The sequence below is a fragment of the Stegodyphus dumicola genome, chromosome 3 (assembly GCF_044657685.1).
Source record: "Stegodyphus dumicola isolate Sdum_Otavi_A_Nest chromosome 3, ASM4465768v1".
Taxonomy (NCBI): Eukaryota; Metazoa; Arthropoda; class Arachnida; order Araneae; family Eresidae; genus Stegodyphus; species Stegodyphus dumicola.
Window position 1 is genome coordinate 21,671,686 of NC_140770.1, and position 26,319 is coordinate 21,698,004.

General features: G+C 32.6%; 1 protein-coding gene across 4 annotated transcripts in view; it reads right to left on the reverse strand.

The window, feature by feature from the left end:
* LOC118193976 (neprilysin-2-like) overlaps positions 1–26,319 on the reverse strand; it is a 92,960-nt gene that overhangs the window by 22,445 nt on the left and 44,196 nt on the right. For 3 of the 4 annotated variants that reach the window (XM_085812630.1, XM_085812629.1, XM_085812627.1), the window contains 7 exons: positions 23,797–23,921; positions 22,309–22,516; positions 16,951–17,049; positions 12,343–12,420; positions 12,137–12,240; positions 8,457–8,521; positions 2,805–2,856 (listed from right to left, as the gene is read on the reverse strand). In XM_085812630.1, coding sequence (XP_085668756.1) covers positions 2,805–2,856; positions 8,457–8,521; positions 12,137–12,240; positions 12,343–12,420; positions 16,951–17,049; positions 22,309–22,516; positions 23,797–23,921 — 731 coding nt within the window. The remainder of the gene's footprint in view (positions 1–2,804; positions 2,857–8,456; positions 8,522–12,136; positions 12,241–12,342; positions 12,421–16,950; positions 17,050–22,308; positions 22,517–23,796; positions 23,922–26,319) is intronic. The other variant, XM_085812628.1, reaches the window with a different exon arrangement.

Consider the following 26,319-nt stretch of genomic DNA (forward strand, 5'->3'; position numbering starts at 1 on the left):
ACCCTCCAATGTACGCGAAATGAACAGCTATGGCTGTGGCGGCGTAATGGTCTGGGCAGGCATCATGTTGGATGGAGGCACACCTCTCCACGTCTTTGACAGAGGCTCTGTGACTGGTGTGAAGTATAGGGATGAGGTCTTGGAGCTCTATGTTCGCCTTTTCCAGGGTGCAGTGGGCCCCGAATTATTGGACAATAACGCGAGGCCACATAGAGCTCTTCTGGTCAACGAATGTTTCAAGAGTGAGAATATTCGCCGGGAGGATTGGCTAGCCAGGTCTCCAGACCTCAACCCTATACAGCACATGTGGGACGCTCTGGGGAGGGCAACTGCACCTTGCAACCCTCTTCGAGAACCATCCATGAACTGAAAACAGCATTGCTGAATGAGTGGGACCAATTGCCACAGGCACTGATAGACTGCCTTATTTCTAGTGTGACATCAAGCTGCGAGGTCTGTATGGCTGTTAGAGGGGACTGTACCCCATATTAGCATCCATTTCTTTTGTGTCTTCTGTAACCGCTTTTTCAGGCCTTCAGACTTCCATGAGTGTTACATACGAACATGTGTGTTGATTATAACTGTTGCATGTTTATTTTGTTTATATTATGTCAACCTATGTTCACACCAAATTTTATTAAAATCTGTCCAGTAGTTCTGGAGGTCGTAGATCAAATATGAAAATTCTCTTAATTTCTTTCACCAGCGTATTACATTAAAAAACATTACAAAATAAAATAATAGTCATATACAGTGGATTAATCCTTAGAGGGCAGATAACGAAAACCTGAATATCCAGCATATTTTCGCAACTAGGAGCATGAAGTGTGTTCAAAATCTTTGTATTTGTATGACGCATAGCAAAAAAATAAACTTTTTAAACATAAAAAATCAAATGGTCAAACAAGGTAGAGGATAAAATCCCTGAACACAATATAAAAGCACAAATAGCTGATCATGATGCCAATGCTAATTTTGAAGATAATTAAAAATGGGAAATACGGTAACATGAACTGTGAATTCAGGATAAGGAGATTTCACTGCTTCGTAACCGATTTATAAATTCCTGGATAACTTTCAGAGAACACTGGAACTCTGAAATACTGGAACCTACAGCGTTAGGCATATGTTAAACTGAATTAAGCTACGAAATGAGACAGCATGTGAAGTGTATGAATATTAAATAGTCGAAATCGCTCGATAGAGTTAGTTCTAAATAGTGGAAGTCGTTCGAAGTCAATAGTCCCTTCATAGAGCCGAATATTGCTCGATGCTCGGTGTTATCAATCATTAAAAGAAATTCGCTCCTGGTAATTATACAATACAATATAACATATAAACCACAGATTTCGTGTCTGTATTCATAGCATTCATTAAAATAAAATGAAAGTCATACAAGCTTGTACAGATGTTTTCTTGTATTCCATAAAATATTGTTCTTCATTTACGTATTTTTATAATGAGGCGAAGATTATGCCGATGTCTAAAGTTCTTCTTCAAGCACAATCTTGGCACGTTAATGTAAGGTAAAATGAATGCATTCAACGACATTTTAGTTACAAGTTTCTCTACATCATTTGAAACGAATGCCACTTGTTGCTAAAAGGCGAGAAATACGTTTATTTGTATAAAGGCCTATTTTGTCTTACTTCGCGCACAGAAAAGAAGTCGTTATGCGCAACGTTGAGATGGCAGCAAGTTTAAGCGCTCTATAGCTATTACTTTTGGAATTTATATGTAATTTTCCACTTTAAAAACCAGAGAACATGTCTTACATTGAAATGGCCCATGGACTGTTACATTTTTAGGACTTCAGATACTTGCTTTATCTCCAGAAACTAAATCTATGACTTGAAGAAGCAACTTGAAGTCACACGAGAATATAGGAATTTTTCGGATAGGGGGTATTTTACAGGTATACCTTGATATTTTACAGTCGCGTGTTTTCCTTACACGTAAACAAGTGCTTTATTAGCCCAAAGAGCGTTAGCCCAGAAGGGCTACTGTTTTCGTTTTGGCACTTTGCGTCGGTTCACTATAAATGTCGGTTCACTTTTCAAATTTTTGCCACCAAATATTAGAGCACTGCAATTGGCAACACTGTACCAAAAAAAAAAAAAAAAAAATTATCACCAGCGCCGCGACGCTGTGTATCAAAAATGCTAAAGATATGCTCTTTTTAAATTATTTTGTGTTATTACTGTTGAACTGAATTTTATGATTTAAGTGAGATATACATATCATTTAATAAATAAAAGTAACATATAAAACGTTAAAAAAGCACCACTTTGGGCGTAATATAAAATCTGAAAGCTTTCAGATTATATATATATATATATTTAATTATTTCTGTCTTTTGTTTATTTAATTATTTCTGTCTTTTACAAAATAATTTATTCTCATTCTCTTGAGGAAATTCAAACATATTATACGGTATTTTCTCATTCCTTCCAGTATGCTTTCGTGGTGTAACGGTAGTACACTCGGCGGGTATTCGAGAGGTCCAGGTTCGAGTCCCGGCAAGGGCATTGCTCAATTTTCTTGTCTCCCGCTTCTGCAATATAATCTACATATTTTACTTTGAGTGGAAATTCATTTATAATGAATGAGCATTTAGAGGCTAAACTTTTGTTTCACTCTCAAATAAAATTTTTTATAATTGCATATTCATAAATTAAATTTTTATGCTAAAACGCTTTTCTTGTTGCTTTATTAACCAATATTTTTCTTTGTGATGTACTTAATGCATTTCATGGTAATTTATATGTAAAAGAGTATATTAGATAATATAATTAAAGACTTACTGTGGTCGATTAATGTTGAATATGGGATGCTGTAAAATCCCTGCCGGAATATCTGTAAAAATATATATTAAGGAACAATATAGTCGCAAATAAAAATAAGATCTTATTACTTAGTATCAGTCTGTGTTTTTAAATGCTAATGTATGTTAAAAATTTGTGTCTAAAAAAAGGTAATCTTCAGCTTTTAACCGCACTTCCAAATCAATATCTTTTTTATTTCCTCGTATAATAAAATGAATATTTATAGAGTAAACAGTCTCTTCGGGTACTGCAATCAGCAGCACTGAAGAAGCCTGAAATATATCTGAAAATGACTTGAACACTGGCAGTTGTTTTTAAGTTCTTTGATAAATCATGTTAATTAAAATTTTATTCAATGAAATGTTTTGTGGAAGATATAAATAGCAAACAAGTAAGCATATCATACAATATAATCCCCACGGAAAATCACTATAAAAGAAGACTACATATTGCATGCAGTAAAAGGACTGTTTACCAGGAGAGGAAGACTCCCAGATCTGCGCTATTTTTCAAGCTTTTAACACGGTTAATGCGCCTCCTCCTCCAGAGGTTATACAATAGGACATAGCCCCCAGTCAACCCAGAAGAACAATTATATAATAAGGTACACAAAGTTTTAAGAGCACAAGTCAGTAGCGACCGGGCTCCAGTCGGACAACTACAAACAGAAAAGTCAGATCAAAGACTGTCTCACAGTGTTGTGACCAAGAGGAGCCAACCCCCCAAAGAGAATCTTCGATATCTAACCATGTAGTGTCCCCATAACCAAGGGCGGACAAGAAAGTATTAGTATAGCCCCTTCCGAGCCTAAATCTACCACCAAAAATTCGACGGTTCTAGTCACTGTCAAGATTGATTATATACCCCGGTTGCCGAGTACAGGTCTTATCCAGAACGCTAGGGGTTGCCCCCCCATTCGAGCCCCGGGCAGATAAACATTTATTATGATGACGAATACCTAAAAACAGCAGAGTAGGAAACCAATACAATATTTGAATGTACAACGCAAAGAGCTTCTCGCTTACAGACTGATTGATATAAGAATGTGTCGTGAGCAGCAAATGGCTGGCATATCGTTCACTTGTCCTAGTAGAATCAACAGAGTTTTCCAACAATCACTATTCTGTAATCAAATTTATCATTACTATACCTATGGTGGTAATAATATTCCATTATAGAAAAATAGTTAAGATATTTTGTGGATTATTTTAATGTTATTTATTTTAACATTATCTTTTTACTTTTTATTATAATTATATATTTTACATAATAATTTATTACATGTTTCTTCCCTTTAAATCTTGTATATTTAACTTTATTGACTAATGAATTAAAGGGGTTCTTTGGTTCAGTAATTTAAATATGATATGAGAGATACTGGTTCTCTAAAATAAGTCTGTTTTTGTATCTCATGGCCAAACCTAAATTTGCCATTATACACTTGTTGCAAGATAACCATGTTTAATGAGCGCTTAAGCACATATTTCACAAGTGCACATTAGAATAGCCACTGAGAGAGGGGCTTCGAAAATGGATCAATGAGCTTCTATTGCTCTTGTGACGCTAAATCTTCGTGCATGTGAGCGTACGTTGTATATGTTTTAATTTTCATTTGTAATACTAGTACGAAATCTCGTAGTGCTTTCGTTATACGAGTTTAATTAATGCCTGACATTTCATTTTCGCAATTTTTATCACGCATTAATATTTGGATTGATGTTAACGGCGTATTATCGCTTTTTTACATCGAGAAAATGACTCAAGCTACAGTTAGCCTCGAATATTATGCATTTACTAACCCCTGTGGATTAAGAGAATTCAAGTGTATAGTTTTATTTTTAATTAAGCTGAGAAGGACTGGAAGTATTATAATGAATCTAGTATTTCCTTATTTCAGTGCATTCTTTTGATGTTTAAAGTGTAAGATTCAAAATACATATTGTGCATGATCTAATTATATCCATTGTTAACATTAAAAATTATATGTGAATAAATTGAATATATTCATTGTGAATAAGATAAATTTATTCTGTTTGATGAGTATTTCTTGTTTAGACAGTACATTTAAGAGTGAGCAGTTATTAAATGTGAAATTAAACAGACAAAATGTATACGAATGCAAATTAGTTAAGTTCACTTTGAATAATATTCTGCGTTGGCTATAGGACATCTTTTTCATTTTTACTGCAAAAAAGGTGCTGACTTCTATTTACATATATAATTGGTGTAAATATTTTAACATGGATATTTTTGCGGAATATCCAACATGTGTTTGTAATTATTTCAAATTCTTTCAACCAGGTAGTGAAAACTTCCCAATTGTTCATATTTGATCTAACTTTGCAATTCAAATTTTCAGAAGAACTCGACGATGCTTTAATTATTTTGTAAAGAAAATTGCGTAGCAGAATATTTTCAACCATCTTGCTTAAATCTTAAAGCACGCGAAAGGTCATGTGACATGACAGAAATATTACTGGATTCCCATTGGTCCATCCTAGAAGCCACTCCCTCGGTGGCTACACAGATGTGCACTTGTGAAACATGCTAACGGCATAAATATGAAGCACACACTTCATACTTGTCCATTAGTGCAAATCAGACATTAGTGCAAAAACGTAAATTAGTGCCCTTGGCTAACTAATGCATTGCGAATCGAGAAAAAAATGCATTAGTTACTATTTTATTATTATATGAAGAAGCTATGGTTTTATAAAAACAGGATATTTTTTTTCTTTACTAGAAACATATGCTTCTAATTCAAGTTACCAGAAGAAGAGGCTTTGGTTGGAAAAGTTTATGAAGAAATGAATTTGTGTAAACTTTCATGCATTTAATACTTGTCAATAGTTTAATCTAGAGACAAATATGTAAACCTTACGTTCATATAATCTCACTTTAATGTTGCATATGCTCCATTATGAATTTTAAAATTTATAATTGAATTAAAAATACGCGACATTTTATAACTGAACGCTCACATAATTAAGTGTTAATGAAGAGAAGTTCTATCATAACATATCTTAATGAAACATAATCAAATGTAAATTTATTAGTAAAATTAATGCGTTTCAAAATTTATTTGAAAAAATAAAATCATGTTATTTTCAGATGTCGGAAATCCAATCTCAAGTAAAAAACATACGTTATTGTGAAAAGATAAGTACACTGCGACAAACAAACAAATAAACAAAACGTTAGGACAGTTCTAGTTCTCCCTTTCTACTGGGCCGATTGACGAAATTCAAATTGTGTTTTTCGTGTCTCGAAAGCGCGACTTAGGATATATATTATATTTATATATAGCAGTGTTTTAATATAGGTATTTTGACACAAAATCGGACTTTTTCTGAAATGACATGCCAATTTTTTTCCATATTTCGGTTCTACGATACAAATTATGTCTAAACATTAAACTTTGTAAAATTTGGTACGAAATGTATGGAGAAATTTAAAAATTTATCCTAATTTTTTTCAGTTTTCGCCAAGAATGGCGAACTTCTTAATTTATTGCAATTTAGTTTCCTTTCCTTTTTACTTTCTTGTACGAAGTAAAATGAAAGTATTGTAATCGCGAAAAGTTTCAGGCAGCATATTTCAACGAAAATATCCCATTTCGTCCTCTTTCAAATGCAATTTAACGATGTATTTACGTGATATCTGTATGTAATGACAGAATACAACACTCTTTTTCTTCAAAAAAATTTATAAAACTGCTTTAAAATGAATTCTGAAGAGAATTTTTGGTGGCGTCTGTACGAACATATGTACGTACGTACATATATCGCATACCTAAAAAACGAGTAGCCTCAGAACGTTTAAATTTTGTATATAGGGCTGCTATAACACGTAGATGTGCACCTCGTATTTTGGTTGCAATCGGCCGCACCAAACGTATATAAATATATTTATATATATATATCCACTCTGTTACCCGGCTCAGTAATCTCAGTTTCTTTACTCTTATATGTTTGTAAATAGTACATTTTTTGCTTTAAAAATGATTGAATTATGTTGTTCTTATCATCCGGTTAAGGTTTTTATGTCTTTCGTAATTCTGGAAGCAATATTTGTACAATTATCAACAATTTAAAAGCTGTTTAAGTGCGGTTACGTTTTAAATAACATGGCGGACATATTTGTTTACATTTGAAACAGCAGAATTGTAGATTTGAGACTAAGCTTCGGAACACAAAAATAACGCCTTCATTTATTATTGCGAATTAAATCATGCTTAATCCTTTCTGGAATTTTTTCGAGGAAATAAGTGTTTAAGATTTACTTCGTAATTTTTTAAAGCAGATATTTTGAATTTTTATGTATTTTTGCCTTGTCGCGAAGTGAGAACTGAATTAATTGAATGAGAAATACTGAATCGTCTGTAAAAAACTGTTTCTTTTCTGTTTTGTTTACTTAATTTCTTTCATACATCGTTTTAACTTTATTATAGTATTTGAATAGAACATGTAGCAACGATAATTCTTCAAATGATATAAATTTTGTGCATTCAGAGTATCGTTATAGTAAATAAATATAGTGAATTTTAAAGAGTGCATTTATTCTATTGCCATTTATGCGCTGTCGACGAAGTAGATTTAATTCAATCCTATCAATTTAAATGAAATTCAAGAAAAAAATGCGTATAATTTAATGTTCCGTACAAGGAAGTCATGTGGTGTACACATCAGATTTTTTTTCATTGTAAACGTGCGGAGAAAATTCGTCGCTCATTTTTTTCAAATAATTTTAACAAATTTCGTAAACCACATTTGGCGTTATTATCGCTTATAACAATTATGCTGAATTTCAAAATGCGCCAACATCTAAATTTACTATATCCTAGGAAATTCTGAATAAAAATTCTACTTTTTTTCCAGATATACTTAGAAATACATCTACTTTAAGATTAAAAGCTTTTAATTCAAAATTGTTTTCGAAACATTTATAAAAATTATTTAAAAATACAAATTTTAAAAATAAATCATAAAAATATGGGATCATTTTATTTGGAATGAAACTAAATTTCGAATTTTGGAAGAAGGAATCAAGTAAGTTTAATGAAAAAGAGATATTAATAAATATATATATTAAATTTAATTAATACTGATTAGTTAGAATTTTGAGACCTATTTTTTTTTAACTACTCGTGCGACTTTTACAAAATTTAGCAGTTTCGCGTAATTTGAGTTCGCGGAATCGAAATATGGAAAAACATTGGCATGTCCTTTCGGAAAAAGTCCGGTTTTGTATCAAAATGCCTATATTAGAACAATGATATATATAAATCTAATACATATCCTAAGTCGCGCTTTCGAGACATGAAAAACGCAATTGTAATTCCGTTAATCGGTTCAGTAGAACGGGAGATATAAAGCTGCCCCCCCCCGTTTTTTTTTCCGCGCGCGGTGTACATATTTATATGTGTGTTCTTCGTTGCATTAAATCTATTAGTTTATTTCCTCTCCTATACCATTAATTTTCATACATAATCTTGAATTTTTTGTCAATAATTCAATTAGTCCTCTTGTTATGAATGCTAAGACATTATTACTTATTGAATTAAAATTTTTCAAAACAATTATTTACAAGGTTATATCAAATGTACAACTAAACAGAATAATTTTTTTTTACCAATGCTGTTCTCTCTATGATCATAAAAGGCTTTCACGACTGTTGATTTTGAATATTTTTTCCACCTGCAAGTAAATAGGTATCGATATGCAATAAAATTTCTCTGTTTTAAATTAAAATGTCTTTGTTCTCTATTTCTAGTAGGATACAAATTAATTTAATGATAAATTTAATGAATTTCAGAACAAATGGCTTGAAAATGAATAATGGAAAAAATAATGTAATGACAACATAAATATTTTCGTTTTAATTTTTTAGTTAAATTATTAAATTATACTGTTTTTCCACTATATTACTTTTTTATGCTAGCCAATACACACACACACACACATACATAAAACAAAAACAAAACAAAACAAAAAAAAAAAAAAAAAAAAAAAAAAGGTTTAAACCAATATCCAACTATTTCAGTTGCAGTAACTAAGGCAATATTTAGTATTAAATCAAATATTTAAACTGAAAGCACATTCAATTTGGAATAAGGAGTTGGTGAATAATAACACATTATTTTGTGAATACAATAAACCGTTGAGAAAAAATAAAAAAATAAGAATTTCCTGTATTAAAATTCAATAAGGGCAAAGAATGCAAACGTATGTAAAAAAATAAAAATTATAAAAGCAGAGCAAGACATAAAAATTATAAACACAGCGCAAAAAATAAAAATAAAGATCTGAATTTTCCGGCACATTGCCTTTATATATATATATGTAAGATATAACAAGATGACTGCTTTAAAAAATAATTGGCGTCCTCAAAATAAATATTCTAAATTTGGTGCTCTCCCTGTAAATTCATCTATTCTCCCAAATTTGAAATCATTCCAAATTACGCACCTTTTTACCTGTGCATATAAAAAATTATCGTAATTGCTATTATTAAACTGTATATTGTCTATTAGTAAGTATTCTAGTGTGCCTGCAAATCTGCAAATAAAGATGTTAATTGCTTAATCTAGTTTGGTATCAACTTCTTCGATGTGCCACTCAGCCATCGCGAATCTGCTTCGAAATTATGACATATATATATGTGTGTGTTGTATATGTATAAGCATGATTCTTTCTCCATAAATAGACGGATCTATCGTCGAATCCTTGGAGCGCGGGGAAAGTCTCTTGTCTAGACAGAGAGAGTTTCAGAGCAGAAAGACACTTATGATTGTAAAAAGAGTGAGATGCTGGGTTACGCGCACAAACTTTCAGAAAGTTTCAGCGTTCGGGTGTTACTTAAGAGAGCGAGCAGGTCCTCCTCTTTTTACAATATGTTATACTCTTGTAAATGCTTCTACAAATTCTTCATATTCACCTCCGAATTTACCCTAATTGTTTTCCTCATCTAAAATAAATGTCTGTGTCTATAATCCAAGAATTCTTATTTCTGAATTAAGAGGACACCACATATATACTATAGCTTATAAAAGTTAAGCATGCCACAAAATCGCGAAAAATAGAAAAACAAATTCCGCTGACCCTAAATTTATATGAAGGTATCAAATGTAAATTCACGAAGGTAAATAAACATCACGTATTAAGATGAAAACAATATGTAATTTTCGTAAAGCATGATTTCTCATTTGAATCCTTAAAAAGTTGATATTTCGAGCTGAAAACAGAAAACTAATCCTTACATTATTAAGCTATGTGACTACCCTGAATCATCACTCAAACTTTACAGAAATTGCCTATCATTTCAATGAGATGATCAATTGTCGTAGATACTAGCAATGGCTATTCCTTCATTAGGACATTTTTAACTCTCTTAGACTAGCTGGAGGAGGCTGTCTGAGACTGGATGGTGGAGAAAGCTCATTCGAAGGCATCCCAAAGATTTTCAAAGGGATCAAGATCACTGGAATACGCGACCACTGAAATTTTAGCCAACACTATAATGCTACTACTGCGGTATCCGTGATGTTCGATAATTTTCTGGGCCTGATTCTGTGCTCCTCTTTTCTCCAGGCTTTACACTTTTATCATCTGATTCCAGTGCAAATCTGGATACGTCGAGCAACAGGACTTTATGCCAATCCGACACAGTCTAATTGATCTGCTGACGATAACATATTAATATATCCTCTTTGGACTGAGCGGTTAGTCGAACACAGACACTTTGCACTCGGAAGTACTGATCTTCGGAAGTAAAGACTTTTGTATCAGATTTTCGGCGCATAGCAGTACCCCGATTTTAAGCAGAGCTGGTAATCCTTCGTCGACCAAGCTCAAGTCTACGGACAACTGTTTGACTTATTTGGAATTGTTTCCACATTCGAGAAATTACGGAATGATCAACGCGAAAGAAAAGAGCGACATCTTTGATTGAATGTCCAACTTCAATGCGTTCGACTACATAGCAGCCCTCACTATCTGCCATTTGTTCGCTTCTAGCCATAGAAATACGAATATCATCAAAACTAATCTTACGAAAGCTATAAACACTTCGTATCAGAAATTAAATGAATTTCTTCAAAGCCTTCACAATGCTAATATCTTCAACCACTGCTTAATTAACTTATATTTTAACAATCAATCTTGATTTGCTGGAAGATATGATGTTTTCATACTGGCATGTCCATTTGCAGAAATGCTCAGCCGCTCAAATTCAGCAAATCTTTCAAAAATCGCGAGTTTCACACTGGGTGCTTAACGTGTGGGAGCCAATGTAAGTATAAATATGTAAGATAAAAAAGTACGTGAATAAAAGCGTATAAGGAATTTCTCCCACTTTCCTAGCGTGCCTTTGTGGTGTGGTGTTACCACTGGGCCGATATTCCAGAGGTCCGTGGTTCGATTCTCGGCGAAGGCAATTGCTCATTTTTCATCTTGACTGCTTCCAAAAAAACCCTAATGCCTCTACAAGTGTAACATAAATTACCTTCTTAATTCTTTCTTTTAATTTGGTATTTCCCTTTTCTTTTTTAAATATATGAACTGTGTATATTAGTTTTTTTTTTTTTTTTTTTGGATTGCGCCATTTATAGATTATTCTATACCATATGACTTTTACATAATATTGGTGATGTAAATGGAATTAAAATAGCCAATAATTTTAGATCAGTCTTAATTATCCAATCAAATATAGAAAATATCATGAAACTAATTCACTCGGAATTAAGATTATGTCCTAAGCATTGCATTTCGTACCTATTTTTCGGGCTAGCTGGAATGCTGCTTCTACAGTTTTATGCTTCAACATCTAGAATATTATCAATATCTCTATAAATTTCTCTGTTATTTAAGTATCGATTTATTGTGGTAGATTTGTAGAGCTGTAGGTTAAGGAATGTTTGGTTATTTTTTGCTTACCGTGTACTTGACTCAAATAAAATGAAAACGCAAAGATGAAATATTTTAATATTTTCTCAATGTACGTAGATTCAGGTGTGCCATAGACATGATATGGTTGTCTTTTTCATAGGGTATAGAGAAAGTAAATTGTTTGCAAAAGTTAATAAATGAAACAAACACTGAATTAAAACCAGTTAATTACTTACTAATTTACTTATTTCAATAAATAAACAGGAATTAAAGCAATTAAATGAAACTTTATGATGCCAAGATTTTAAAAATGACCTAATCGCCTCTAATTACCAGATAATGTGAATGTTTCATATTATGAAATTCTTAACATTTTCCAAATTATCTTTAAACAAACACACTGAGTAACATTTAAAATATACATACTCTCCTTTCACATGGCGTTTCTGAAGTAAAGAGAAAGAATAATCAGTTGACCACTTGAGCATTTTCAGTGTGTTGTTAAAGTAATTTTCCTTTTTAAAATTCAACTGCGAAAAGAATTGAAATGTGTACTAAAGCACCGAGACAAGCTTCAATATCAACAGGTTAGGTTTACTTAAAATCTGACCAATAAATACTAAGATACTTACGTTCTTGTACAAATCAGATACATAAGAATCATTCAGAAGTTCTTTCGGATATCCGATATGTGACATTATTCCATTAATCTGGTAAATGATATAACAAATTACATAATTTCATTTAAATATATCTGTTAATACGAGGGCATTTCGAAAAGTAAAGATACTATGGCTCGCATTTCTTAAAAAAACATTTATTTAGAAAACGTCAGTTACATCTTATTAAATGGATAATTTATTATTTTTCGACATAATCACCCCCGTTATCCAAACATTTAGTTGAGTCGGTGCACAAGCTTTTGTATCCCACAGTTATAGAAGGTTGCCGCCTGTTGGAACCCAGCGCGCACACAATTTCCTGTACCCTAACTTGACAGTCACAACTTCATAAAGAGTTGTCATTGACACTTCCGGTATGATCTGATGCAATTCTTTCAATTTGAGACGTCTATTCGCACGAATTGCTTCCTCTGTTCTCTGAAGAAGGACATCAGAGATCACAGATGGCCGATCGTTATGAACATCGGTCCTACCTTCAGAGAAATGACGACACCATTACATTTTGTCGATTCATTATGTTCCCATAAACAGAAACTATTTCTTTGTGAATATCCCCTGGTCGCTAACCTTTCGCATGAAGAAAACGTATGACGGAGTGCACTTCGCATTTGGCGGGATTCTGAATCGGCGCAGCCATTTTAAACACGACCTTCTCCAACCAGATCAACGTTAAAATGCCGAACGACCGCGAGGAGAAAGCTAACGGTTCAAGGTTAATACCTGTGTTGCCAACTTGCTCACCAAAACTTTTCTTTTCCTCTGGCGTACGGTGTATCTTTACTTTTCGAAATGCCCTCGTATATTAGTATGTATACTATAGTAATACTCTAAAGCGATTAAACAGTATGTATACTAAACTAAATAGTTAGTAAACTGTATACTAAACTAAATAGTTAGTAAACTGTAAACTAGTTTAGCAGTTCTCTATAGAGTCTAAACACCGAAAATAGAATATTACTACTTTTATATCAACTGTACTCTGACAAAGTTTCTTTATCTCGCTCTAACTGGATACACACATCCCAAGTAGCACATGACGTAGCAAAGACGTTGCAAACTCGTCCGACAGGTTGCAAATTGGTTGTGGTAACGTCTTTGCTACGTCATGTGCTACTTGGAATTTAATGCTTTCAAATTAATATCTTAAAAATTTTCTGATAGACTATACTTTCAGAATGACAATTTATGTAGCCCAAACGATATAATAGTCAGGTGAGCCCACTGTGGTACCGAAGGGCCTGAGGTCGAATCCCGGAGAAGACATGATTGTAACTGTCCGTCCCTTCAGAGGAAGCAACGGTGGTAGTGAATTACATGGCTCCTCAATAAAATTGCCACCATTTTTAGCCTTAGGAGTGGCCAAAGCTGAAGAGATAAGTGTTCGCCATTGAATTAAAAAAGAGACTGACAATTTATCATCATTAACAATATTACTTGAGTATCGAGCCTAATGCTTATTTCTTCTCAAACAGCAGTGGCATTTTTTATTATTTGTGCATAATAATACTTTCCTATAAAAATATTTTCTAAAGATTGTGAAAATATGATTAATTGAAGCTTCTGTAACGAACATTAAAAGTTTAGGATCACGAGTATTTTAATGTAAACGAACAGCTAGGGATACCAAAGGTTTTTAGAGGGATTCCGACTGAAATATTTCCACATTTCGCAAAGATACTGTGTGGAAAAAATAGACGATTCAAAAATTAAAAAAAGGATAAAATTTATAAAATTTTGATTACAAGATACTTTGTCTCAAATTTTAAATATTTTTATTGCTACCAGAATTTATTTACTTGGGATGAATATTTTGATTAAACACAAAACACGTTTTTATTCAAAACGTAAGTAAAATATAAAAAAATACGATACATGAATGTTACATGGAATAAGAAATCAATCATTGGGATCGTAAAGCAAAGCTACACTATCAAATTTTTAAACTGAGTTTACCATAATTCTTTCTTTAAAATATTAAGATATTAAAATTATCTTGTTTAAAAAATGTATCTCGAGAACCAATTAACGGTTTTGGTAGCCATAAACTGGTATCCAAACTTCAAAAAAACTTGGAGCGAATTATCGCTGCCGCTGAAGGCAACGCCAAATATTTGTCAAGATTGCAAAATAGTCTTTTTTTTAAATCAGATCACTGAATATAAAATGCGTGTCTCGTGATTAACGGGATCAGCCAACCACTTGTGACGATGACGATAACAGTCACTTTCAAATTTAAATAAAATTAAATAAAATTTAATAGTCAAAGACTATACAGTTTAATTTAATTCGAAGCTGAATCAAAACATTTCACGGGCGTAGCAATTTAAATAAATGTCGGCAATTATAGCAAAGCCGAAACTGCAATCATATTTCAACTATGAAATCTAGTAATGGACCTCTAGAGACAGAAACACGCTGTGTCTTAAAATTCATAAACCTCAGATTAAACACTCTTCAAACTAAGTTAGCATTTTGGTTCGAAAATGGAAAGAAGAAGTAACAATAAAATCTAAATCACAAAATAACAGTTTATATAAAGTAAGGATTTGATTTATTTGATCATGGCTAAACACACGAGGGTTATCTGCCAAAAGGGAGGAACGCCTTTATGGAAGACCTTCTAAGGGAAACTGGCTCGTATGCACGTTGCACATGGGAGAAACCACGAAAGCATTCACGCAGCTACTCCGTTTGCAGGATTTGAACCTCGGACTGAACTACCAGTGTTCGGCCCGCGGTTCAAATCGGTGGTAATCACCGCTCAGCCGCTGGTGTGCCTAGTAATTAAAAATAATATTAAATAAGATATTTAGAAATATTTTAAAAGGTACAGTATTTCTAAAATATTTCACAAATAAAAGATAACGGAAATGGCAAAAATTATGTAATGATTCCAAGTGCAATAAATTTACAACGGTAGTGATCTCAAGCTCACAATCTTTTAAAAAAAACGCCTTCGAGTTAGGGCTTAGGGAAGAAAAATGCCCTAATCCTTTATTCCTAGTAAATTAATTGGCTTATCTTGACACTTTGCGGCACTGTGTGTCCGGTCTGGACACACCTAAAAATTTTCTTCTGTACGCACAGAAAAATGGAATCAAAAAGGATTTATAGGTTGCTATAGGTTACTCTGAACCTTCTTTATTTATAGTAGATGGCAGCTCAACACAAACCAGTTTTTATATTTTAGCCATGTTTAGTTTTTTAAGACCCTCATTTTTCAAAGAAATCTTCCAGATTTTTTTAGGGTATAAAATGAATTGTTTGAAAATAAATATCTATGTTATGTTTTGACTGCATGCTAATCTCCTTATTCTATATTAGTTTTAAATTTTTACCTTGAAATCTTGCCTAAAATCAAACGGCGAACCCTAGGTGTGCCCAGAGCGGGCTCACCGATAATCTAGGACAACTGAGAGTCTGTATTCTTTGTTTCTCTCCATCTCATCGGTCAGTTCATTGACAACAATGCTCGTTTCAGCACGCTTTTCGAAGCTCTATTCAATCAGTGTGCCCATTGGGCACACCCGCAGAATTAAAACAATAAGTGCTCACAAAATTTTACTTGTGTACTCCTCTGGGCCTAATTAGCCTGCCTACCTTTTTTTTTTTATCACAACTCCAACTTTAAAAGGTAGCGTGGCGGAAAGGGTTAAAGAAAACTACACTTCAGCGTACTAGTTAGTAAGCTTTGGAATTTTGTTTGTGTAATATATATCTTTTTTTTTAATGTCTCATGTGTCAAAATTTGTTTTGTTGAGTGGTGATCAATGCACTCATTTAAAAGTTATTTTGAAGATGCTTTCCTAGATATCAGAGTGAAAGAGATAATATGACTAATCATAAGCACTGGTTGATAAGTAGTTTTGGTTTCGTAAAAGCAGAATGTAAACACAATAAAGAAGAAAATAGCGTGGAAAAATAAATTTTTAGAAAATTATTTTTTCTCTCCGTTTTGAAGCTCTCCCGGTATGACTGCAATAGATTTTCGAGCATAGTAACAATAATAGTTTAATATTCATGAAATTAATAACAATATTTGAATGCAAGTTAAACCCCGAATCTTCATCTACACAAATTCGAGAATTGCAAGCAAAATCAGACAACTTTAATTATTGCTGATTCTTGCCATCCTATTTCCATTAATGGATAACTTAAACTTTTATTACTTTTATTACTAAGATTTTCTTTTTTTACATTTACATAATTCAAATTGTGGTATTACCTTGCTGTAAATCTTAAGTCTCTCACAGAGATAAATACAAAATAGGGCGTTATTTTTTCTTCTTATAAAAAGTTCATTAAAGATTTTTTGTAATTTCTAAACACTTTTTTAATTACCATTTAGATTCGGAATTGAAACTCACAACTTCATAATTCAAACAAGTTTAAAACCTCCCTGCATACTTTCCTCCAAATTTCAATATGATGTTTCAACTATTAATCGTGTAAATGAGTAACAAACATACAGACAGTATTTTATTTTGGTATATTTCAAGGATTTTATGAAATTTGGGATTTTAAATAACAGTAGGAAGTCAAAAGATATAACAGCACCTTCGCTTTCGCTCTACTTTTAATTCTGTCGGCCATCCATTGGGTGTTGTTTAAAATACGTATGAACTCTTGGTGAATGTAGTTGACAAACTCTAATGCCTGAAAAAAGTTTAATGGACATTATTAAACATATTGAAGTTAACAATAATTATTTACAGTTTAATGAAACTTTTAAAGTTGTTATGCAAAATATAATAATGCCTTTCAAAGACGGAGACAAGTTTTGAAATTTTTATGTTTTTCTAATTTGTATGCATACAAAAAATGGCATACTTATATAAAAAAATGGCAGCAAATAATCATGAATGCAAAGATAAAAAACATAATTAATTAATTTTCATCTAAAAATACTATCTTGAGTTAGAATTAAAAAGAAATACAAGTTCGATTGGTTTGATTGTATATTAATAGGCGTACATATCTGAATTAAATAACCACACTTCTTATTCCGAGAGCAAATGAAATATCACCAGTAGCGTTGAATTTCATGCACAAAAAATGTAGTTTTATTTGTAATTAATAATTTTATTAATATTTTCTAATAAAAACTGAATAATGCGGAAAAGAAAAGGAAAGATGAGACAGAAGTCCACAAAAATTAGCACTCATATACTGTGTGGAAATTCTCTTTTTACTTCCTTCTACGAAGTAAAAAGCAAGTATTGTAATCGCGAAAAGTTTCAGGCAACATATTTCAAGGAAAATATCCATTTTGACCGCTATCGAATGCAATTTAACGATGTTTTTGCGTGATATCTGTGCGTAAGGACAGAATAAAAGACACCTTTCCTCCAAAAAAATTATAAAACTGCTTTAAAATTAATTCTGAAGAGAATTTTTCGTGGCGTCTGTACGAACATATGTACGTAAGCGCGTAGGTACGTATCTCGCATAACTCAAAAATGAGTAGCCTCAGAACGTTGAAATTTTGTATATAGGACTGCTATAACATGTAGATGTGCACCTCGTATTTTGGTTGCAATCGGCCGCACCAAACGTATATAAATATATTTATATATATATCCATTCTGTTACCCGGCTCCGTGATCTTGGTATCTTTACTCTTATATGTTTGTAAATTGTACATTTTTTGCTTTAAAAATGATTGAATTATGTTGTTTTTATCTTCCGGTTAAGGGTTTTATGCCTTTCGTAATTCTGGAAGCAATATTTGTACAATTATCAACAATTTAAAAGCTGTTTAAGTGCGTTTAAGTTTTAAATAACATGGCGGACATATTTGTTTACATTTGAAACAGCAGAATTGTAGATTTGTTGCCAATCTAGAGAGACTAAGCTTCGCAACACAAAAATAACGTCTTCATTTATTATTGCGAATTAAGTCATGCTTAATCCTTTATGGAATTTTTTCGAAGAAATAAGTGTTTAAGATTTACTTCGTAATTTTTAATGCAGATATTTTGAGTTTTTATGTATTTTTGCCTTGTCGCGAAGTGAGAGCTGAATTAATTGAATGAGAAATACTAAATCGTCTGTGAAAAACTGTTTCTTTTCTGTTTTGTTTGCTTAATTTCTTTCATACATCGTTTTAGCTTTATTATAGTATTTGAATAGAACATGTGGCAACGATAATTCTTCAAATGATATAAATTTTGTGTATTCAGAGTGTCGTTATAGTAAACAAATATAGTGAATTTTAAAGAGTGCATTTATTCTATTGTGGTTTATGCGCTGTCGACGAAGCAGATTTAATTCAATCCAATCAATTTAAATGAAATTCAAGAAAAAATGCGTATAATTTAATATTCCGTACAAGGAAGTCATGTGGTGTACACATCAGATTTTTTTACACTAAGACCGTAGTAAAGTTAAGCGTAAATGTGACTCAATCTGGAGATTTTATCACTAGGGAAAAAAGTCAGTAAATTGCAAAACAAGAGAAGAAAAACTGTAAATGGGAGTTAAAGACAGGATCATTTTCTCTAAAGCCATTAGAAAGGACATAGCACATTCCTGTGGGAGGAAATTTATCAGATTTTGCCCTTAGTTACATTTTCAAGGAAAAGGCGATTTTCAGTTTATCATGGCACAAGGGTAAAATTCAGGACATAACAAACATTCATTGCACAGGCGATTAGTAGGAAAATATTTTTGTGTGATGACAGTATGATATCCTTCAATGAAAACGATGATTGAAAATATTTGCGATATAAAGAAACAGAAGAGCTACATTTTGAGTGTATCTGTACGCATGTAAAGCATTCTATTACTATGATAACAACAAAATATATTACATGAGAAAACGATGTAGACTGGAGCAAAGAAACACATACTGATGCGAGAAATTATGTTAGCACTAGTATTTACTGGAACCCAAATCCAGTCTTTTGTTTAAATTGTCTTTCTTAATAATGCTTAGTTTTTGAAGGAGATTCCGAAATTTGTCTAAGAAAAAATGCCAAATTATTTCATAACCGAAATTAATCGTTCCCTACGCGAAACAGTTTTTGGCCTGAACCTCATAGAAAATGTATGGGCGCTGTTTTAAAAAATGTGTATGAAACAGAAAAAGGTATGCTTCCTTTTCGCTGTATTTTTGACTATTTTAGGAATTCGTAATTAATAATGTATGAGATTATGTTATTTAATTCTACTTCAATAATTTTCATAAAATTTTGCAAAAGAATTTTTACCATATTACCATTTAATTTTATTCGCCATGCCAAAGTAAACTGGTTCAAAATTTTGCATTTTGTAGATTTTGTTATGCACATTTATGCTTTGCATAAGTAGTCATTTTGTCAATCCGCATACAGCATAATTATAGCTCTGCTTGAATTTTCCCAACTACTGATTCGATACAATTTTTATCTACAAATTTCATCCACTTTCTTCATTTTTCACTGGTTTGGAAATTCACACAGGCCCTCCTATGTGCACTCCCCCTTGGGTGCACAGTTTTAAATCTTATATTGTCGTTTTTAATTAATTTTTAACCCAAAGGGGCAATTTGTCTGGAAGAGCTATTAATTTCGTTCTACAATTTTGCTCTGATTTACTGCAGACGGCGAATCACTTTTTAAATTGTTGTTACCAAATATTATGTCTCTCCATTACATTTAAAGAAATTAAATAATGAAGAATCTGTATCAGTGTATATATGTTTCTCGCAATGAGTACCTAGAGCCTTCAAATTTAGCCCAGATTTGACATTTGGAAATTTTTTATTATCTATTTCATATTTTGTAAAGCATTTATGAGTTTTTTACTAAGAAACTCAACGATTTCAAACCGAGCAGTGACAACACTGTACGAAAAAAAAACATTATTATATCCAGCCCGCGAGACTCTCTATCGGAAATTCTAAAGATATGCTCTTTTAAATATTTTGCGATATTGCTGTTGAATTTAATTTTATGGTTTACGTGCAAAGAACATGATATTTAATAAATAATGGTAACGCACAAAACGTTACAAAAATGCCCATTTGGACGTTATATAAAATCTGAAAGCTTTCCAGTTTTTATTTTTTTATTTATTTATTTTTTTATTTTGCTTTAAAATTAGGTAATGCTTTCAGCTGTATACCTAGAAATAAGAATGGCAATGGATGATCACGTGTCATGCGTTAGTTTCGCACATGAGACAGCCCATTCTAGACAGTATTCTGTTATCAAATAATAACTTAACATTGGAGATTTTATTTGATAATTCTTCACTCATCTCTTATTTACATTTTATTTCCTTTTTGCATTTTTCAGTTCATCAAATGGAAAACCATTTTATTCGTAAAAATAAATTATGACAGTAAACTAAATTCTGACGTAAAATCAATTCCAATAGTAAAATTAATTTTGACTGTTATTTTACTATAGAACTACAAAAGCTTGTTTCCAGAAAAAAGGTAATTTCAAGAAATGTAAGCAATTGTATTCACTTTCTTTAACGTCATTTGCATCTATACTAAATTACTATTACTTTTGCTACTTAATTACTATACGTTTGCTTACAGCTACTTAATTACTATACTTTTGCTTACAGCTATTTAATTACTATACTTTTGCTACTTAATTACTATACTTTTGCTTGCGGCTACTTAATTACTATACTTTTGCTTACAGCTATTTAATTACTATACTTTTGCTACTTAATTAAAATACTTTTGCTTACAGCTACTCAATTACTATATTTTTGCTTATAGCTATTTAATTACTATACGTTTGCTACTTAATTACTATACTTTTGCTTACAGCTACTTAATTACTATACTTTTGCTACTTAATTACTATAATTTTGCTACTTAATTACTATACTTTTGCTTACAGCTACTTAATTACTATACTTTTGCTTACAGCTACTTAATTACTATACTTTTGCTTGCAGCTATTTAAATACTATATACTAAAATCAATTCCAATAGTAAAATAAATTTTGACGGTTATTTTACTATAGAACTACAAAAGCTTGTTTCCAGAAAAAAGGTAATTTCAATAAATGTAAGCAATTGCATTCACTTTCTTTAACGTCATTTGGATTTACACTAAATTACTATACTTTTGCTACTTAATTACTATACGTTTGCTTACAGCTACTTAATTACTATACTTTTGCTTACAGCTATTTAATTACTATACTTTTGCCACTTAATTATTATACTTTTGCTATTTAATTGCTATACTTTTGCTTACAGCTACTTAATTACTATAATTTTGCTACTTAATTACTATACTTTTGCTTACAGCTATTTAATTACTATACGTTTGCTACTTAATTACTATACTTTTGCTTACAGCTGGTTTCTCTTTTTTCAATTTCTTCTTTCACTCCCAATTATAATTTTAATTAGAAATCTGTCTCTTAAAATAAACCTTCTTCAGGTAATGATGTTACTTCCAGGCGTTTTCTTTCCACTGTTTTTAAAATACTAGCGTTTTCACATTTCCTTAACAGATGATAATACTTTCGTTTGGTTCAGATGGTAATACTTTCAATTAATTCTACTTCAATGGTAATACTTCCATTCGGTTTGCTCAAAAGATGGTAATACTTTCGTTTAGTTTGCTCAACAGATGGCACTGCTTTCGTTCGTTTTGCGCAACAGATGGAACTACTTTCATTTGTTTTGCTCAATAGATGGTACCACCTTCGTTTTCCCTTCGTTTCCCATTAATTTAGTTAATAAAACCTCATAATCCTATTTTTCTCTTAACTCCTTTGCAATGTTTTTATTCCTAGGAGAGGGAAATATGTCTTGCCCTCGATAATAATATATTTGATTCCAAATCCCCGCCAATCAAAATTCGCTTGTCTGCTTAGTTGTAAACTTTATTATGAGATATTTATGTTTTCTAAACTGAGACTATATTGGTATAGGACGTAGGACTTTTTGTTACTCACCGATTCTTTGTTGTCCTCTATGAAGTAATTTCGAACATAGTAAGAGCTGAGGGCAATTCCTAAGTTATCACGAATTTCTGTGATGCATTCTTTCCAACGAGGTCTACGTCGGATATTTCTTGTCGTGTGTTTCAGATTCCTCCATTCTTCCCGAAATAACGACAAGGATTGATAGACCACTCTCCAGAGCATATAGTTTGCAATTACCCTGAAAAGATAGTAACACGCATTTAATTATGAATGTTTCAGAAGTGGGATAGAAAATTTCAGCATTCGAAGGAGCGAAACAATTTCATATTGTTACGAAATGTACAGGCGCGGTAAGATGGCTTCCCCGCAAAGCAGTTTTAGGGTTGCCATAAAATGGCAAAGGAAGCAGGGTTGCCACATTTGGGGAGAAATCGCCCATTTGGCGATATTTGTCGCCAAAATTGGTGATATGCCATTGACGGTAGTGCGAGATAGACATTTGGCGACAAAATTGGCGATATACCATGGACGGATGGAGAACCTTCTGTAATGAATTCTTACCGATTTAGCCCAGAATGCTCTCGAACACAAGCCGAAAACTATATAAACCCTGCTGGTCCGCAGTAAGTTGGTGTGAGAGTGTGCCTCTAGAGTAGAGTGTTTGCCCCATCCAGCGAGCTGACAGTCAGTTAGAGAGTGTGCCTTGTCGAGAGGGCGAGTCAGAGGGTGTCTCATCTAGTTAGTCCGTGCGCAGACGGTTGAGTTGACAGCCGGCCAGCGAGCGCCGATTGGTCGTCGAATGCATTGAAGAGTCTCTTAGTGTATCGCGGTTAGTGCATCGGTCGAGAGAGTTTGTTAAGCTCCGGGAACGACTGAACCGAAGAATCGGGAGCTGTGCTCTGCGTGTTGTCGAGTGCATCGCGAGTTGCAGCGTGGAGAGTCTCGAGAGTACGTGGAGTTCGGAGAACTTCACGTACTCTCGAGACTCTCCACAGAAATTATTGGAGCAAAGCGAAACCTAATATAACGTGATCTGTCGCTGAAAATAATAATAAAATGCGAAAACGCTAAGATATTAGAATTTTGAAGGGTTTCAAAATGAATATCATTGACTTAAGAAGAAAATTGTTTTCTAATATGAAAGGTTTCAATGAAATCCAATTTTACGTTACATTTGTTTCCTCTTTGCTCCGCTTGCTTCTTTAAACTTTATTTTTAAATATTTAACTGAACTGATTTCAGTCAATTTTAATGATTTTTCAAATAGCTAAGTTAAAATTATCATTCAAAATATTTCAAATCTCTTTTTCAGGAATAGCTTTAAACAAATAAGCTTGTGTTTTCTCATAAACTAGAAATTTGGAATTGATGTATCATTATTATTACTAGAAATGTCAATAATGCTTAATTTAGCTCTATAATTTTATTTCCTATTTAATCTCCGCATAGTTGTTCGTATTTTATAAATTGTATCTAAAGCTGCATATGCAACATGAAGCCTCATTGAATTATTTTTACCTTTTGTCCGTTTCTTTGATGAAAGTTGCTAGGTTTTTGAAGAAATCTATGTCCTCAACAAGCACAATGTCATAAATAGAGATTTGATCATTTAGTAAGCTTCTGAGATACTTAAGCCACTTAATCTGCAAATAAAATGATAATACTTGGTATTTTTATTCATATACAATAAATTTTCATCGCAAATCATAAATCATAAAATAAAATTAATAGCAGATATTTTATATATATTACAGCAGAACAAGAATTTAAATTGCAAATTTTCATTCACACTCTATGATGAAAACATTGAAACATCTAACACACGAAAAATCGGTTATTTTCGATAAAGCAATTTTTTTATCAACCACATTAATAATTGCTATCAGTGATAACCATGATATATTTTACTTTGTGACTCCATTGTTTCCCTGCATTTTATGTCAGGGAAAGGTATTGAATGCTTTTTAGTGGTAACATATGAATGAAATATTAACAATCCGAAACAAAGCCAAAACTTGAATACATAAAGGAATAATAAAGGAAGAATTAAAGCTAATGAACATAGTATACCTTGTAGTTATAATGTTTGTACAGGCATTTCTGTTTCGTAAATTATTGCATAAATCGGAATTTATTGCATGAATCGAAACATATTGCATGGATCAACTAAATGTGTGGCCTAAACAATTGATGGAAAACAATATCTGGGCTATTTGCAATTAATCAGAACAACTATCTCAAAAAGGATCATCTTAAATCTTTTTTCTAAATCTTATAGATTAAAAGCAGTCTTTGATGCTCTAGCTTTGTGACAGAATTTTCTCAGAAAGAAAGGTAATTATTTTTTTATATCTTTAATCGTTAAGCAGATAACTATCTGCGGGTATTTGAAACTGGCGGTATTATTTCCAGTTTTATAGCATACATTGCAAAGGAACATGTGCTTTGTTTGTTATTTCACCAATCCATACTTCCTTCCTAAACAAAATGGTCTTTAAATCCATTATCTGAGGTAACAACAATTTGTTCGTGTCACATTAACTTAATGTTTGACTTAGTTTAACTTAATACACATAATGGCCAAAGAATTAGAAAACCAAGATCAATATTTTATTGAACCACCTTTTGCTCGGAAATGCTCTGATTCGTTTGGGCATCGAGCCTACATGCTTCTGGAGTGCCTTTATGTCCAGAAAATACCATGCATTGGCCATGTAACCTTTTAGATCTTGTAAATTAGATGCAAGAGGAAAGTACTGTCGGCTGCGACTTTCGACCATGTCCAATGCATTTTCTATGAAGTTACGAACCGGGCTATGTGGTGGCCGTGGAAGGTGTTGAAAGTCCTGATGTTCAGCGAACCAATTTTGAACACCTCTGGCACGATGTATAGTTGCATGATCGTCAATGAAGTATTCACCGTCATCAGGGTATTGTAGGGTGGATTTGATTCCCAGTATATCTAAGTATATCATGGCTGTTTGTTTGCCCTCGAAGAACACCAGGGTACCACTTCCATGCCAACAGAACATGCCTCATATCATGATATTTCCACCAGACCCTTGCACAGTGCGAGTAAGGCAAGATGGATTCATGGCTTCATGGGGTTCTCGCAAAATTCGAAGTCCTCCATCCATGCAAAATAAGGTGTAGCGTGATTCATCCGACCACATTACCCGTTTCCGATCCTCAGACGTCCAGTGTATTCTTTCCCGACACCACTGCAAACGAATTCTTGCATGTTGGGCAGAAATGAGTGGATTTCCCACAGACACTCGACTATGCATTCCTATCCTCTACAATTCTCTGCGCATGGTTCGAGCTGAAATATGTTGGGAAGAACCTTGGTTGACGATCTGTGTCAGTACTTCAAGATGCCAACAAAGATTCAATATGGTCATCTTCAAATTAATGGCCATGATTCCCATAGGCCATAGAGCACTTTCTGCTCTTCATGTATTTTCAATATTTATTCTCGACTCTTGCCTAATTTCTATGAAATTTAATGGATTTTAAAATTTTTTAATAACTTTGTATAAACTATATATAATATATAAAAAATTGTGACACTCTGCGCTATTCAGGTATTCGAAATTTTGAGTTGTGTGATAACAAAAAAGTTAGTTCAATGGTGATGTCCCACTGGCTTCTAACGTTTTTCGAATAAACTTTTATCTGTTGTATATTGAAGACCTATAATATAGACAGTAAACATAAATGTAATTTTGTAATTGCATGTTATAAAGCTGATTTCATATTGTTGTGTATTCAGTGGACATTCGAATTGGTAAATTAATTACAAATTTGGACTTATAAAGTATTTTGAAATCTATTTAATAAATGTAGAACTACTTTCTGGGGGAAAACAGTGTAGTATGAAAATATTTATTGGCTGTTGTTTTTGCTTTGCATGAAATGTTTCAGGTGGACATCAAGCGAAGGGAAGATTGTGGCGTTCAGCAAGAGACCTTCAAATTGTTTTCATTACTGCCCAGATTGAAACTCACGTCATCGCTGGAGACCTGATTTGAATGCAGTTCA